This window comes from Neoarius graeffei, chromosome 20, assembly GCF_027579695.1.
Source record: "Neoarius graeffei isolate fNeoGra1 chromosome 20, fNeoGra1.pri, whole genome shotgun sequence".
In the NCBI taxonomy this organism is placed as follows: Eukaryota; Metazoa; Chordata; class Actinopteri; order Siluriformes; family Ariidae; genus Neoarius; species Neoarius graeffei.
The window spans coordinates 25027944-25042548 of NC_083588.1; the positions used below are offsets into that span (position 1 = coordinate 25027944).

The 14605-nt window shown below is 39.8% G+C and overlaps 1 protein-coding gene across 5 annotated transcripts in view; it reads right to left on the bottom strand.

Moving 5' to 3' along the window:
• trap1 (TNF receptor-associated protein 1) overlaps nucleotides 1-14605 on the bottom strand; it is a 180997-nt gene that overhangs the window by 60181 nt on the left and 106211 nt on the right. For all 5 annotated transcript variants that reach the window (XM_060901426.1, XM_060901425.1, XM_060901424.1 and 2 more), the window contains 4 exons: nucleotides 13307-13376; nucleotides 12979-13126; nucleotides 2884-3069; nucleotides 2545-2683 (listed from right to left, as the gene is read on the bottom strand). In XM_060901426.1, coding sequence (XP_060757409.1) covers nucleotides 2545-2683; nucleotides 2884-3069; nucleotides 12979-13126; nucleotides 13307-13376 — 543 coding nt within the window. The remainder of the gene's footprint in view (nucleotides 1-2544; nucleotides 2684-2883; nucleotides 3070-12978; nucleotides 13127-13306; nucleotides 13377-14605) is intronic.

Here is a 14605-nt window from a genome sequence, read left to right on the forward strand (position 1 = left end):
GTGGGACCCCTCACTCAGATATACTTTTTCAGTTCAGTTCACAGAACACTCTGCCACAGGATGCTACCACCCCTATTCTTCACAGTTGGAATGGTGTCCTTTGGATTAAAACCTCACCTTTTCTCTCCATACATAACATTGATTGCTGCGGCCAAAATTTTCAACTTTTGTTACATCTGACCAGAGAACTCTCATTCAAAAAGATGGTGATCTTGCAAACCTTTCATTCTGGCATTTTTGCAGTGCTTAAAGTAGGGGCTTCTTCCTTGCACTGCAGTCTTTCAGCTCATAATGATGTTGGATGTACATAATTTGGTACCTGATGCCTAACTCCTTCATGAGTTCCTTTATTTGTTGTCTTGGGGTTCATATAAAAATCTTGGGACCACACAGACACTGCACTGTTCAGGAAGAACAAATTACCACAAACTTTGGTCTGAAAGGTTTAAACCTTTCAGACCAAAAAAATGCATTGGCTCTAAACACAGCCACATATGTCCCAATTAACTCCTGATGATGACAACTGTCCAGCCAGAAACTTTGAAAAAAAGTTAAGTCAAATGCATCAATTTCTGGAATCTTCTAAACTGTTTAAACAGATGGTCAACTTGGTGTCAATTTTTGATGCACTTCAATTCTGACAGTAAATTAAAGCTGAAATAAATTGATTGCTTTAAAATTTATATAAATGAAGAATGAGGTTGAACATATTTAGCCTAGGTGTATGCAAACATTTGGGCCGAACAGTACCCATCCAGTACAGCCATAAACACATTGTGGCGGTGGGGGTTTGGTCGAGCGTCAGCTGTGCACAGAGAGGAGACGGTTTGAACTGGCAGGTAAAAAGTGATGATTTTCATATATGTGGTTTATTTCAGTGCATAGATTTACGTGTCTGTATACTTTCAGTGAGAGAGCTGAGCAGCACAGACCTTTGTGTGCACACATGTGTTGTGTGCAATAAAACCAATGAAAAGTGAGAGTGAAGAAATAAAGCACAGCTTTGTGTTGTCCAAACAACAGCGACCACGGTCTGCTGAGCAGGTGATTTTTTTTTTTTTTTTAAATCAAGCAAGAATGGACAAAAATTCCAAGTGCAAAACTGCAACTCAGTTCCCATATGATTAAAGTGTTATTAAAAGGAAAGGTGACATAATACAATGGTAACAGTGCCTGTGTCCCAACTATTTTTTTTTTGGTGTGTTTTTTGCTGGCCTCAAATTCTAAGTTCATTTATATTTACAAAATATAATTAAGTTGGTCAGTAAAACTATTGAAAATATTTTCTTTGTACTTTTTTCCAATTAAATAAAGGCTCACATGAATTAATAAATCATATATTTTTGTTTTTATTACAAAAGTTGGGAAACTATCCCAACTTTTCTAGAAATAGGGTTAGTATGTGGAGGAAATAGAACATCTTTGTACAATATGAACTGTTGCATATTAACCTACAGTCATACTACAGCTCACGATGCTTTGCGATGGGTTATCGATAAAAATGAGGCGTTTTGGTGGCGATGCATGGCAATATACAGGTGAATTAAAAGTTGTGGTCACACAGTAGGTGAACCCTTGACTGTCATGCCTCTGTGCACTTGAGTCTGGTGCAGCTCAAGCGGCCGTGCTCTTGGGACCCAGTTGACATGGCAGATAAGAACGCCATTTTTGCAGAGATTTTGCAAAGTATCACTGTCACATTTGTTTCTAGCCATGTTTATGATTCTGGTTAAATTAATGAGGGAACCCTCCCAAAGGGATCAATAAAGTTTTATCTAATCTAAATACTCTACTTAAGGATTCTGCTTTCAGTTTTGCTACTCTGACCTTGCCTCACTTTTTTTTTTTTAAATCACGCCTGCTAACAAACACTCTTCCTGCATTTACATCCGTCTACCGCCACATACCTGACAGAATACTTCAAAGTCTCTGTGAAAACAGCATCCTTATACATGTGCGCTGATTGCACTCAAATCAGCATCAGGTGTTTCCCATAACGACTGGATCCCAAGAGCGTGCACAACATGCTCCAAACGATCCCCGAACGTAATGAACTTTTTAAGCCTTGGTGAAGGTTAGGCTATGCCAAGCCACTGTATTGATAAGGCTCCTGCGAGCATTAAGGACGTGGATTCAAAACAAATACATCTCAAGAGGCCCAATGAAGGTTCCCCAAGCTTCAGAATGTATTCCCAAACCCATCTTGGAGTATTCACTGCTTAGTTTGTTGACAAAAACATCGCCACCAAATTTCAATGCATGCACTGAAATTTTTCGTGACCTTTTTGGCCATTCACGAGATAGAGACACCAAAAAGCAACTTGCGTAGCTCTGCATCATTCGCTATGCATCACACGATTGGCGGCGATGCTACCAATTTTTCCATCACCAAGTATTCGCAAACCTATCGCAAACTGTAGTGTGATCAGGGCCTTACATATGATGCATATTGCAAATATAGGAGCAAAAGGATCCAGGATAAAAAAAAACGAACAGTGCCTCATACAGCTTTATCTTCAAGTCATCCCACAGAACTCATCTTACCTGGCTTGCTGGCTTCAAACTTTTCTTCCTTGTAGTGATCAACTACAATGTCGGTTTCAACAGAGATGAGCTGCTTCTTGTCGAACTCCCGGAGGTGGAGCAGTGTTAGCTCATCAAATGGCTCATAACAGAAGAGCACCTGCAAAGTGAGCAAGAAAAGACAGGATGAAATCAGGGCATCACTGGACAATTTAGAATCACCTAATGTCTGTGATCACAATAGTGGTGTTGTGAAAACTATGAGACTGGGATGCACAAGTTGTTACTTTTCCCCGTATTTCCAAATATTACTTTATTTAATCTTGCAGCATCTTCTGACCTGGTGGATTTTGGGCTCACCTCCATGTCCTTCATTTTCATGGCCTCGTAGTATGGAGAGTGTTCAGCCAGTTGACGGCTGGGAGCACACAAGTAGTAGATATTCCTGGTGCCTGCCTTCATACGTGAGGTATAGCCCATGAGGCTGGTTTGCTGCCCAGCAGGCAATGCTGAGGACTCAAAACGGAGCAGCTTGGCTATGTTCTCCTGTTAAATGGCACATTAAAATAATAAAAAATATGATACAAATGATATTCACTTTATATGCTCATTTTGGTTATTACAAAGGTGACAGAGGATTGGTTAAAAGGGTTCTACGTGAGTGGTGAGATACAGAGTTGTGGTTCCGGTTCGAGAACCACAGGACACAGATATACGTTTCACCCTCCATTATTCTTCAGACATACGTACACTACCGTTCGAAAGTTTGGGGTCACTTTGAAATTTCCTTATTTTTGAAAGAAAAGCACTGTTCTTTTCAATGAAGATCACTTTAAACTAATCAGAAATACACTCTATACATTGCTAATGTGGCAAATGTCTGGTTTTTGGTGCAATATCTACATAGGTGTATAGAGGCCCATTTCCAGCAACTATCACTCCAGTGTTCTAATGGTACAATGTGTTTGCTCATTGCCTCAGAAGGCTAATGGATGATTAGAAAACCCTTGTACAATCATGTTAGCACAGCTGAAAACAGTTTAGCTCTTTAGAGAAGCTATAAAACTGACCTTCCTTTGAGCAGATTGAGTTTCTGGAGCATCACATTTGTGGGGTCGATTAAATGCTCAAAATGGCCAGAAAAATGTCTTGACTATATTTTCTATTCATTTTACAACTTATGATGGTAAATAAAAGTGTGACTTTTCATGGAAAACACAAAATTGTCTGGGTGACCCCAAACTTTTGAACGGTAGTGTAGGTTGGGTTGGTTTGGAGTAAGCAGAATTCTTGCACCATTTCAAAAAGTTAAATTTAATGCCTTTTTTTAAACCGTCACAAATATTTAGACTATTTCATTGATAGAAAACAATTTGAGTCCTACTACATAAATAAGATTAATAACATCAAGGAGCTTAACAATTTAAGACCTCAAAACAGCTTGTCCCAAGCCAAAAAGTTGAAAAAATGTTGCATATGACTCGGAAAAATAACACAAAAGTTATGAGTGGATCACATGCCAAGAGACAGACGTAAGATAAACCAAGTAAACAAAAGCCATTCAACTACCACCCATTGTTTCATAACATCACCCCAAACTCCAAGATATCTCTGCTGCTGTCTTTTCAATTTCACAGTCTAGGTTTGACCAACTCTCCACTCTTTTCCTTGCAGGTTTTTCTCATGGAGTTGGATTTAGTGAGGACTCTGGCCAGCTTGGTCCCAGCTGCATTCTCAGACTTCTCTGCAAGGCTTTCTGCATCCTTTTCTAGTGTTTCACAAACATCTACAGTACATTACAGACATTTAGCAAACACTCTTATCCCAAGCAACATACAAGCACAGTTCAGTCTTTGAGCCTTCAGCGGTGAGACAAAACTGCTCAAAGTCGACCGTTGAGAAGTTGCTTGAGAGTATGAACTTATAGGAGTGTTATGTTCAGACACAACAGACATTAGCATAGCTCCACTACCACTAACATTAACTGCCACTGCATTCCACTGGTGCCTTTGAGATCTCATGTGGGATTCAATGGTCTTCACCTCCATGATCCCCAAGGAGAAGGTCTGTTGGCATAGACTGCACCTTGCCTCATAGGCTCCTGCCAGCTCCAACCAACTCCAAAATTTATCTTCCTCTAATAATTTCTCGTTAAATTTGCAACGTCCCATCTTGCCGCATTTAGCAACTAGCAATGACTTACTGTTTACAGAAGACACGCAACGGAACTTCAATGCTAGCGGATGTATACGTAATGTGAAACTTACATTAAAGACGGAGTATCTCTGTGTCTAATACTAATCAAACAAATATACACAATAACGTTTTATGGTGGGCCACTGTACATGACAATTTTTCCCCCATTGGCCTTAAATGCATCTGCAAATTTAATACCTTACAACAAATTTACTATGAATATGATGATTTATGATCTTAATTTTGCTGATTTTATTTTGACTTTTTAAGGAGCCACAGGAACCCCAATAAGATGGTTAGGGTAAGAAGTTAGGGTTTCTTTATTTAATTTTACTTCAGATCAGCACTCATGGATGGTAAGTCTGTGTGCTGACATGTAATGTGCACATGTGATGGTGGATATTCAGTAGGGAGGTGTGCTGCCTCACTGCATGCGCATTTTTGACATGAAACCTTTTGAGACTTTCTCTGCACTTAGCTCACCACTTGCTCGTATTTGTGTGTACATGCAAAACAGTGTGAGCTGGCGCTCGCACACACTTTAACTTCATAAACAGGCAGTGCAATTCAACAAATGGAGCACAGTGCAAGGCCCAGTGCATGGAGAGTAAAACAGTACTTATAATAGTGTGGCACAGCTGCAAGCAGTGATGAGGGGACCAAGTACACTAGCAGGGAACACTTGAGAGGTTTGTGGTCACTGGGCTTTGATTAAATCCAATATGGCAGCCACATAAATTTGGTTGACATGATAGGTTATGTCCCATCCTTGGCATCTCTTAAGATATCACCAGACATAATATAAAGGCCAACAAACAGTTTTGAAAAATCAAAAATCCATCAAATAACCTTGGTGAGGCTTTGATTGAAGATCATCTCTGGTAACTTTAGTGAGGACTGGATAACATCTGTGGCCTCTGAAAATTTGTTAAACCTTTTGGTAAAGTCTAATATGGCAGTCAAATCAATTAGCATGACAAATTGTCATGTATCGGCCTTGGGACCTCCCACGGTATTACCAGACTCAATAATTTTTTTTGAAGGCAAATATATCAACAGTAATTAACCAAAACTGCTATCAGTGCTAGCTGCCAGACTAGTTACAGGTGTGAGCCATGGAGCTTGCTAACAGGTCCACGCTGTCATGTGTGACAGAAAATAATGCAGCTATTGAATGGCTTCTGAGATTATTTATCCATTTTTCCATGTTAGCATAGCATGTTAACATAGATTTTAGCCATCCCATGATGAGTCTGTCATCTAATCAGAGGCTGTGCTCCTGACTTGGCTACTCCGAGGAGGTGTTTCTGACTGGGCATGTGTGTTGTGGCAGCTCTGAACCGAAACACATTCACCATTTCCCAAGGAGACCAGGCGGAGAAAAAAAAAAATAGGAAAAAGTGACTTCAGAGGGTAAGGCGAAAGAGACTGCATTTTGTTTCCTTGGTTAAATGTGGTGTTAATTTAGTGAGTGTCAGGGATGGAGGTCAAACAGAGGTGTGTAGTAACGCATTAAGTTTACTCCCTTACACGCACTTCTGTAACTTTTTCCAAGAAATTGTACTTACAGAAGTAGTTTTAATGCATAATACCTTTCACTTTTACTCAGGTACAATTTTAAAAAAATGTACTTCGTTACGGGGCGACACGGTGGTGTAGTGGTTAGCGCTGTTGCCTCACAGCAAGAAGGTCCGGGTTCGAGCCCTGTGGCCGGCAAGGGCCTTTCTGTGCGGAGTTTGCATGTTCTCCCCGTGTCCGCGTGGGTTTTGTCCGGGTGCTCTGGTTTCCCCACACAGTCCAAAGACATGCAGGTTAGGTTAACTGGTGACTCTAAATTGACCGTAGGTGTGAATGTGAATGGTTGTCTGTGTGTCAGCCCTGTGATGACCTGGCGACTTGTCCAGGGTGTACCCCGCCTTTCGCCCGTAGTCAGCTGGGATAGGCTCCAGCTTGCCTGCGACCCTGTAGAACAGGATAAAGCGGCTAGAGATAATGAGATGAGATGTACTTCGTTACATTACAATACACACTTCTGGCTACTTTTACTTAATTTAATTATTTTTATTCACATTTACACACAGCTTCTATGTCGTCAACTGCTTTGATACACAAAGTTTGAACACACAAACGGACAAAGACCCAAACTGTGTTTTGTTTTAAGAGATTACACAGTGTTGTGACTTTGAAAATAAAGCACACTTATTTTTTTCACTTTTGCTTTTCAGAGATTTTATTCAGCATGCGCGGGTGCACACACACACCTCTGTGTTGCTCATCTTTCTCTCTCTCCTTCTCTGTCCTGGAAGATTTATGAAACTAACTTGAGGCAAAATTGCCTTAATTTGTGACAGGCCTCTTAGATATGAACCAATTTTTGTCCATGTTAAATATGCTTTGTAAACATCTCAATCTTTCTAGTTTTCTTCGGAGCTGTATGCTTCTCAAAACCTTGGGTCGGACTCAATAATCAGTACTGCTGTGCTGGATAGTGTTGTCCAGGGTGGGGCACCACAAAAGAAGCGATAATGGCGAGAGAAGTAAAGCAGTCTACAATGTGTGACAGCTGAAGTAGTCCATGCCCCATTCCCCAACTTCCCTGCATGTTCCACACACGTTTTTAACAAGCATTCCCAGCAGTAGAGCCTCGTGCTGATCTGAGCCTGTAAGCCAAGTGCATCATTCCCAGTTCCTAGCTTGAAAATGGTGAACATAGCCTGCTTTTGCAGGTTGTTTGAACTGGAGATGTTGGGGGGGGGGGGGGGGGGGGCTTTTTTTTTTTAACCAATGGCCATCTTTTCTTTGAATGGTCATCTTGAAAAGGGGACTGATAACTCCACAACAATATCACCTCCACCTGTTGCCATTTTCGATGTCAGCTAGTCAAGTCAACTTTGTTGTCAAATATGCTATACATGATGTGGACTTCCCCTGTCAGCCATGGCTTCTGATTGGCCCGAATGGAGATGGTTCTGGTGACTGTAACGTCACTGTTGATGAGACCCACCACAGTTGTGTCATCCGGAATAAAATTGGTTTTATTGTCTAAAATGGCAGCGTGTACACACGCAGTGGCTCCTCTCCATCCCAACAGAACGGTGTTTTCGTGTTTTTTGTGTCAGGAGCTAGCAATTACTAGTTAGCACTAGGGTTATGTTTGAGTGAGTGAGCAAGCAAGCCTTCCAGAATACCTGGACCCGTGATAAAATCTGAAAGAATATGCCAGTTGGCTACAAATTCAAATACGAGTGGTTGATCAAATTTTCAATGCAAACGAATGCTCTCATTCAGTTTAATGGTTAAAACATTCTATCAAGTAAATAGAATACCATGGATGGAGGATATTCTCCCCAGAGTGTTCATATCTAATTGGTTGCATTTCTTACCCCAGCACAAAACCATACAAATGTGCAGTGCATAGACAGAAAACAACAGAAACACGTCAGAATAACAATGTAATATTATAGACATACAACACAAAGATTTAAAAAAATTTATTCATTTTATTTATGGAATTACTCATACTTTTTTTTTCCCCATCTGAAGATTCCAAGACCACCTCTGAATACCTTGAAGGTCCTGACGGTTCACCACTGCACAAACCACATTCTTAATTTATTTTGCCAATTTCTGCTGAAATGTACAAAATACATCATACAATGGTGCTTGAAAGTTTGTGAACCCGTTAGAATTTTCTATATTTATGCATAAATATGACCTAAAACAACATCAGATTTTCACACAAGTCCTAAAAGTAGATAAAGAGAACCCAGTTAAACAAATGAGACAAAAATATTATACTTGGTCATTTATTTATTGAGGAAAATGATCCAAGATTACATATCTGTGAGAGGCAAAAGTATGTAAACCTCTAGGATTAGCAGTTAATTTGAAGGTGAAATTAGAGTCAAGTGTTTTCAATCAATAGGATGATAAAATCAGGTGTGATTAGGCACCCTGTTTTTTTTTTTTTTAAAGAACAGAGATCTATCAAAGTCTGATCTTCACAACACATGTTTGTGGAAGTGCATCATTGCACGAACAAAGGAGACTTCTGAGGACCTCAGAAAAAGTGTTGTTGATGCTCATCAGGCTGGAAAAAGTTACAAAACCATCTCTAAAGAGTTTGGACTCCACCAATCCACAGTCAGACAGATTGTATACAAATGGAGGAAATTCAAGACCATTGTTACCCTCCCCAGGAGTGGTCGACCAGCAAAGATCACTCCAAGAGCAAGGCATGTAATAGTCAGCGAGGTCACAAAGGACCCCAGGGTAACTTCTAAGCAACTGAAGGCCTCTCTCACATTGGCTGTTAATGTTAATGTTCAGGAGTCCACCATCAGAACACTGAACAACAATGATGTGCATGGCAGGGTTGCAAGGAGAAAGCCACTGCTCTCCAAAAAGAATATTGCTGCTCATCTGCAGTTTGCTAAACATCACGTGGACAAGCCAAAAAGCTATTGGAAAAATGTTTTGTGGATGGATGAGACCAAAATAGAACTTTTTGGTTTAAATGAGAAGCGTGATGTTTGGAGAAAGGAAAACACGGCATTCCAGCATAAGAACCTTATCCCATCTGTGAAACATGGTGATGGTAGTATCATGGTTTGGACCTGTTTTGCTGCAGCTGGGCCAGGACGGCTTGCCATCACTGATGGAACAATGAACTCTGAATTATACCAGCAAATTCTAAAGGAAAATGTCAGGACGTCTGTCCATGAACTGAATCTCAAGAGAAGGTGTGTCATGCAGCAAGATAACGACCCTAAGCACACAAGTCGTTCTACCAAAGAATGGTTAAGGGCAATTCCATGTAAATGTCAACCTCACCATGCAAAAATAAAGCAACATGTAACACATCAAAACCACTCCCAGAGATCTCACCTAGGCCTGTATTTTACAGATGTGAATAAGTTGAACCAATTTGTCACAATAATTGTTCCCTTCGCCTTAATATGTCAGTCTTTCTTTCTTATAATGTAAACCCCAAGCTAAAATCAACTTTGATCATGTACAATTCTATATTATTGCCACAAGCCACAGAAATGTATGCTAAAATCCACAAGACAGCAAAACAATAGCCATCCTAAATATTATTTAAGAACTTTGATAGTTTTAGCTGATATTTAGAGAGTTTTTCAAAGGGTTATGGTGGTTAAATTGCTGATTTTCTAAACATATGCCATGTCTATTTCAGACGCGTCACATCCATAACGGAATTTCGTCACATCCATAACGCTGACTTTTCCTTCCGAAACTCTGCATGAAATACAAAATATTTTAAACGAAGATTTTTTAATATTCACCTTGGACCCCTCTATCAAATGGATATCTCCATTTCGATATTAGGTTTACAATTTCACAGAGTTCGATAAAAATGTACAGTCACCCAAGAAAAGTGATACTTTTTCTGTCACATCCATAACGCATCTTTTATTGGCATTTTCTGGCATGCCCTAGATGTACTATGGGAATTGTTCTTGTTCTATCACTTCTCCAGTATGGTACAGCCTTAAAATATGCAACACCTGTTTAAATACTGGGAGACAATAAAACATTCACTGGGTCATTTGTTGCCATTTTGAGTTCAAGTGTCACGTCCATAACGCTGGAATTGCTCTTAAAGAAGAATAAAGTTAATGTTTTGGAATGGCCAAGTCAAAGTCCTGACCTTAATCAAATCGAAATGTTATGGAAGGACCGGAAGCAAGAAGTTCATGTGAGGAAACCCACCAACATTCCAGAGTTGAAGCTGTTCTGTACAGAGGAATGGGCCAAAATTCCTCCAAGCCAGTGTGCAGGACTAATGAACAGTTACCAGAAAACATTTAGCTGCAGTTATTGCTGCACAAGGGGGTCACACCAGATACTGAAAGCAAAGGTTCACATACTTTTGCCACTCACAGATATGTAATATTGGATCATTTTCCTCAACAAATAAATGAACAAGTACAATCCCAATTCCAAAAAAGTTGGGACAAAGTACAAATTGTAAATAAAAACAGAATGCAATAATTTACAAATCTCAAAAACTGATATTGTATTCACAATAGAACATAGACAACATATCAAATGTCGAAAGTGAGACATTTTGAAATTTCATGCCAAATATTGGCTCATTTGAAATTTCATGACAGCAACACATCTCAAAAAAGTTGGGACAGGGGCAATAAGAGGCTGGAAAAGTTAAAAGGTACGAAAAAAGAACAGCTGGAGGACCAAATTGCAACTCATTAGGTCAACTGGCAATAGGTCATTAACATGACTGGGTATAAAAAGAGCATCTTGGAGTGGCAGCAGCTCTCAGAAGTAAAGATGGGAAGAGGATCACCAATCCCCCTAATTCTGCGCTGACAAATAGTGGAGCAACATCAGAAAGGAGTTTGACAGTGTAAAATTGCAAATAGTTTGAACATATCATCATCTACAGTGCATAATATCATCAAAAGATTCAGAGAATCTGGAAGAATCTCTGTGCGTAAGGGTCAAGGCCGGAAAACCATACTGGGTACCCGTGATCTTCGGGCCCTTAGACGGCACTGCATCACATACAGGCATGCTTCTGTATTGGAAATCACAAAATGGGCTCAGGAATATGTCCAGAGAACATTATCTGTGAACACAATTCACCGTGCCATCCACCGTTGCCAGCTAAAACTCTATAGTTCAAAGAAGAAGCCGTATCTAAACATGATCCGGAAGTGCAGACGTCTTCTCTGGGTCAAGGCTCATTTAAAATGGACTGTGGCAAAATGGAAAACTGTTCTGTGGTCAGACGAATCAAAATTTGAAGTTCTTTATGGAAATCAGGGACACCATGTCATTCGGACTAAAGAGGAGAAGGATGACCCAAGTTGTTATCAGCGCTCAGTTCAGAAGCCTGCATCTCTGATGGTATGGGGTTCCATTAGTGCGTGTGGCATGGGCAGCTTACACATCTGGAAAGACACCATCAATGCTGAAAGGTATATCCAGGTTATAGAGCAGTACATGCTCCCATCCAGACGACATCTCTTTCAGGGAAGACTTTGCATTTTCCAACATGACAATGCCAAACCATATACTGCATCAATTACAGCATCATGGCTGCGTAGAAGAAGGGTCCGGGTACTGAACTGGCCAGCCTGCAGTCCAGATCTTTCACCCATAGAAAACATTTGGCGCATCATAAAACGGAAGATACGACAAAAAAGACCGAAGACAGTTGAGCAACTACCATACATTAGACAAGAATGGGTTAACATTCCTATCCCTAAACTTGAGCAACTTGTCTCCTCAGTCCCCAGACGTTTACAGACTGTTGTAAAGAGAAAAGGGGATGTCTCACAGTGATGAACATGGCCTTGTCCCAACTTTTTTGAGATGTGTTGTTGTCATGAAATTTAAAAATCACCTAATTTTTCTTTTTAAATGATACATTTTCTCAGTTTAAACATTTGATGTCATCTATGTTCTATTCTGAATAAAATATGGAATTTTGAAACTTCCACATCATTGCATTCTGTTTTTATTTACAATTTGTACTTTGTCCCAACTTTTTTGGAATCGGGGTTGTATAATATTTTTGTCTCATTTGTTTAACTGGGTTCTCTTTATCTACTTTTAGGACTTGTGTGAAAATCTGATCTTGTTTTAGGTCATTATTTATGCAGAAATATAGAAAATTCTAAAGGGTTCACAAACTTTCAAGCGCCACTGTAAATAAAGTACTACATTCACTTATAAAAACTAAAATGTGGAAGCACGTCTGTGTCATTCCTATGTGGTTTGTACATTGAGTTTTGTACATTGCTGAGGAGACACTGCGGTCAGTATGTGAACTGACATGCCTAATAATCACATCAAATTATATAATGATTACAGAAATATATCCCATTAAAAGTAGTAAGTGCTGGATTAACAAAAAACAAACACAAACATCTACTTATGTACATAAAGACACAAATTTTGTTGTCCAGTGGCCAAGTGTTTGAGATACGTTGTGTTGCACTTATTATTGGGTTCCCTGTGGTGATACACGTTCATCATTCGTAAATACATCATATGATTAAAGCCATTAAAAATCAGGTTAATGCATTTCTATTAAGTATGGGGCTCCGCTCCGTTATTATTAGTACATACTAAACACTGGCTTTGAGGTGAGCCTGCAGGATGTATGATCTGCTTCAACTATGTGTTTGATTTGCTAAATCTTCTAATTAGAGGAGCTCCGCTAATACTGTATAGATGAAATGCTCAAATTATGGTCTCTCTAACCTTAATGTCCTGCTCAGTGCTGGTGACGATGCCTTCTCTCATAAAAAGCCCATAGTCCTCGAAGAAGCGAACATATTTCTCTGGCTCTTTCTTGCTCTGGTCCAACAGGAAACGAATGATTCGCTGCTGCAACACATCCCGCAATTTCCTGAGGAAGAAAGAAAATAGCAAATAATGAACTAATACTTTTTGAAAACTTTGTTTACTCAACTTTTTACAAAACAGCAACATTTGAAAGGTCAGGAATATTTAATGACCGCACAGCTTCTTGCACTGACTGAACTTTAGGTGCTTGTTATTAAATACAATAAATTAGATGATGTTTTACCGAATAAGAGCACTTTCCTGTAGTAACTCTCTGCTGAGATTCAAGGGGATATCCTCACTGTCCACCACACCTACAAAATACACACATGGATACATAAACATATTAAAGATTGTAATATTTAAGAGTTTGACAGTGTAAAGATAGGTCATTTGTTTCGTTAATATTTGAACAATTATTATTCAATATAGAATTTATTCTGGCGGCACGGTGGTGTAGTGGTTAGTGCTGTCGCCTCACAGCAAGAAGGTCTGGGTTCGAGCCCCGCGGTCGGCGAGAGCCTTTCTGTGCGGAGTTTGCATGTTCTCCCTGTGTCCGCGTGGGTTTCCTCCGGGTGCTCCGGTTTCCGCCACAGTCCAAAGACATGCAGGTTAGGTTAACTGGTGACTCTAAATTGACTGTAGGTGTGAATGTGAGTGTGAATGGTTGTCTGTGTCTATGTGTCAGCCCTGTGATGACCTGGCGACTTATCCAGGGTGTACACCGCCTTTCGCCTGTAGTCAGCTAGGATAGGCTCCAGCTTGCCTGCGACCCTGTAGAACAGGATAAAGCGGCTAGAGATAATGAATTGAGAATTTATTCTCTATAGATTCTTACGCCATTTTCACCAATTTTCTCATTTGGCAAATTTTCACCCATTAACTAGGCTAACAAACTTCCTCCATACAACTTGAGTCCAGCCACCACATTTGTATTTATTTATTTGTTCAAGTCATTTTTTATATAGGACATATAAAAACAGGGGTTGAGCCAAAGTGCTTCACAAAAAAGTTAGCCAAGAAGTCTTAACATGAGCAATAAGACCATACATCTACACAAGATTATATGTGGTTATTGGTAGCACAACAACAACAACAAAAATAAGTAAATAAAATAAAACCAGATGTCAGTCTGAATTGTAAGCAAAAAATAGATCTTAAGATTGGACTTAAAAGCGATAATTGTAGGAGAGGATTTGATGTGTGGAGGGAGGGTATTCCAAAGCTTTGGAGCAGCTACCGTACAGAGAAAGCTCGGTCACCATGGGTTTTGAGGCGTGAATGTGGGACAGTAAGGAGGGATTGATTTTGTGACCTGAGTGCAGAGTGTGGGAGCAGAAGTTCAGAAATGTATGGTGGGGCTAAACCATTAAGGGCTTTAAAAACAAAAAGTAAAATTTTAAACTCAATTCTGAATTTAACTGGAAGCCAGTGGAGCGGAGCTAAAATCGGCATAATGTGTTCCCTTTTTGTGTTGGTAAGGAGCCTGGCAGCAGCATTCTGTACAAGCTGGAGTTTGTTGAGATTTGATTGTGACATACAC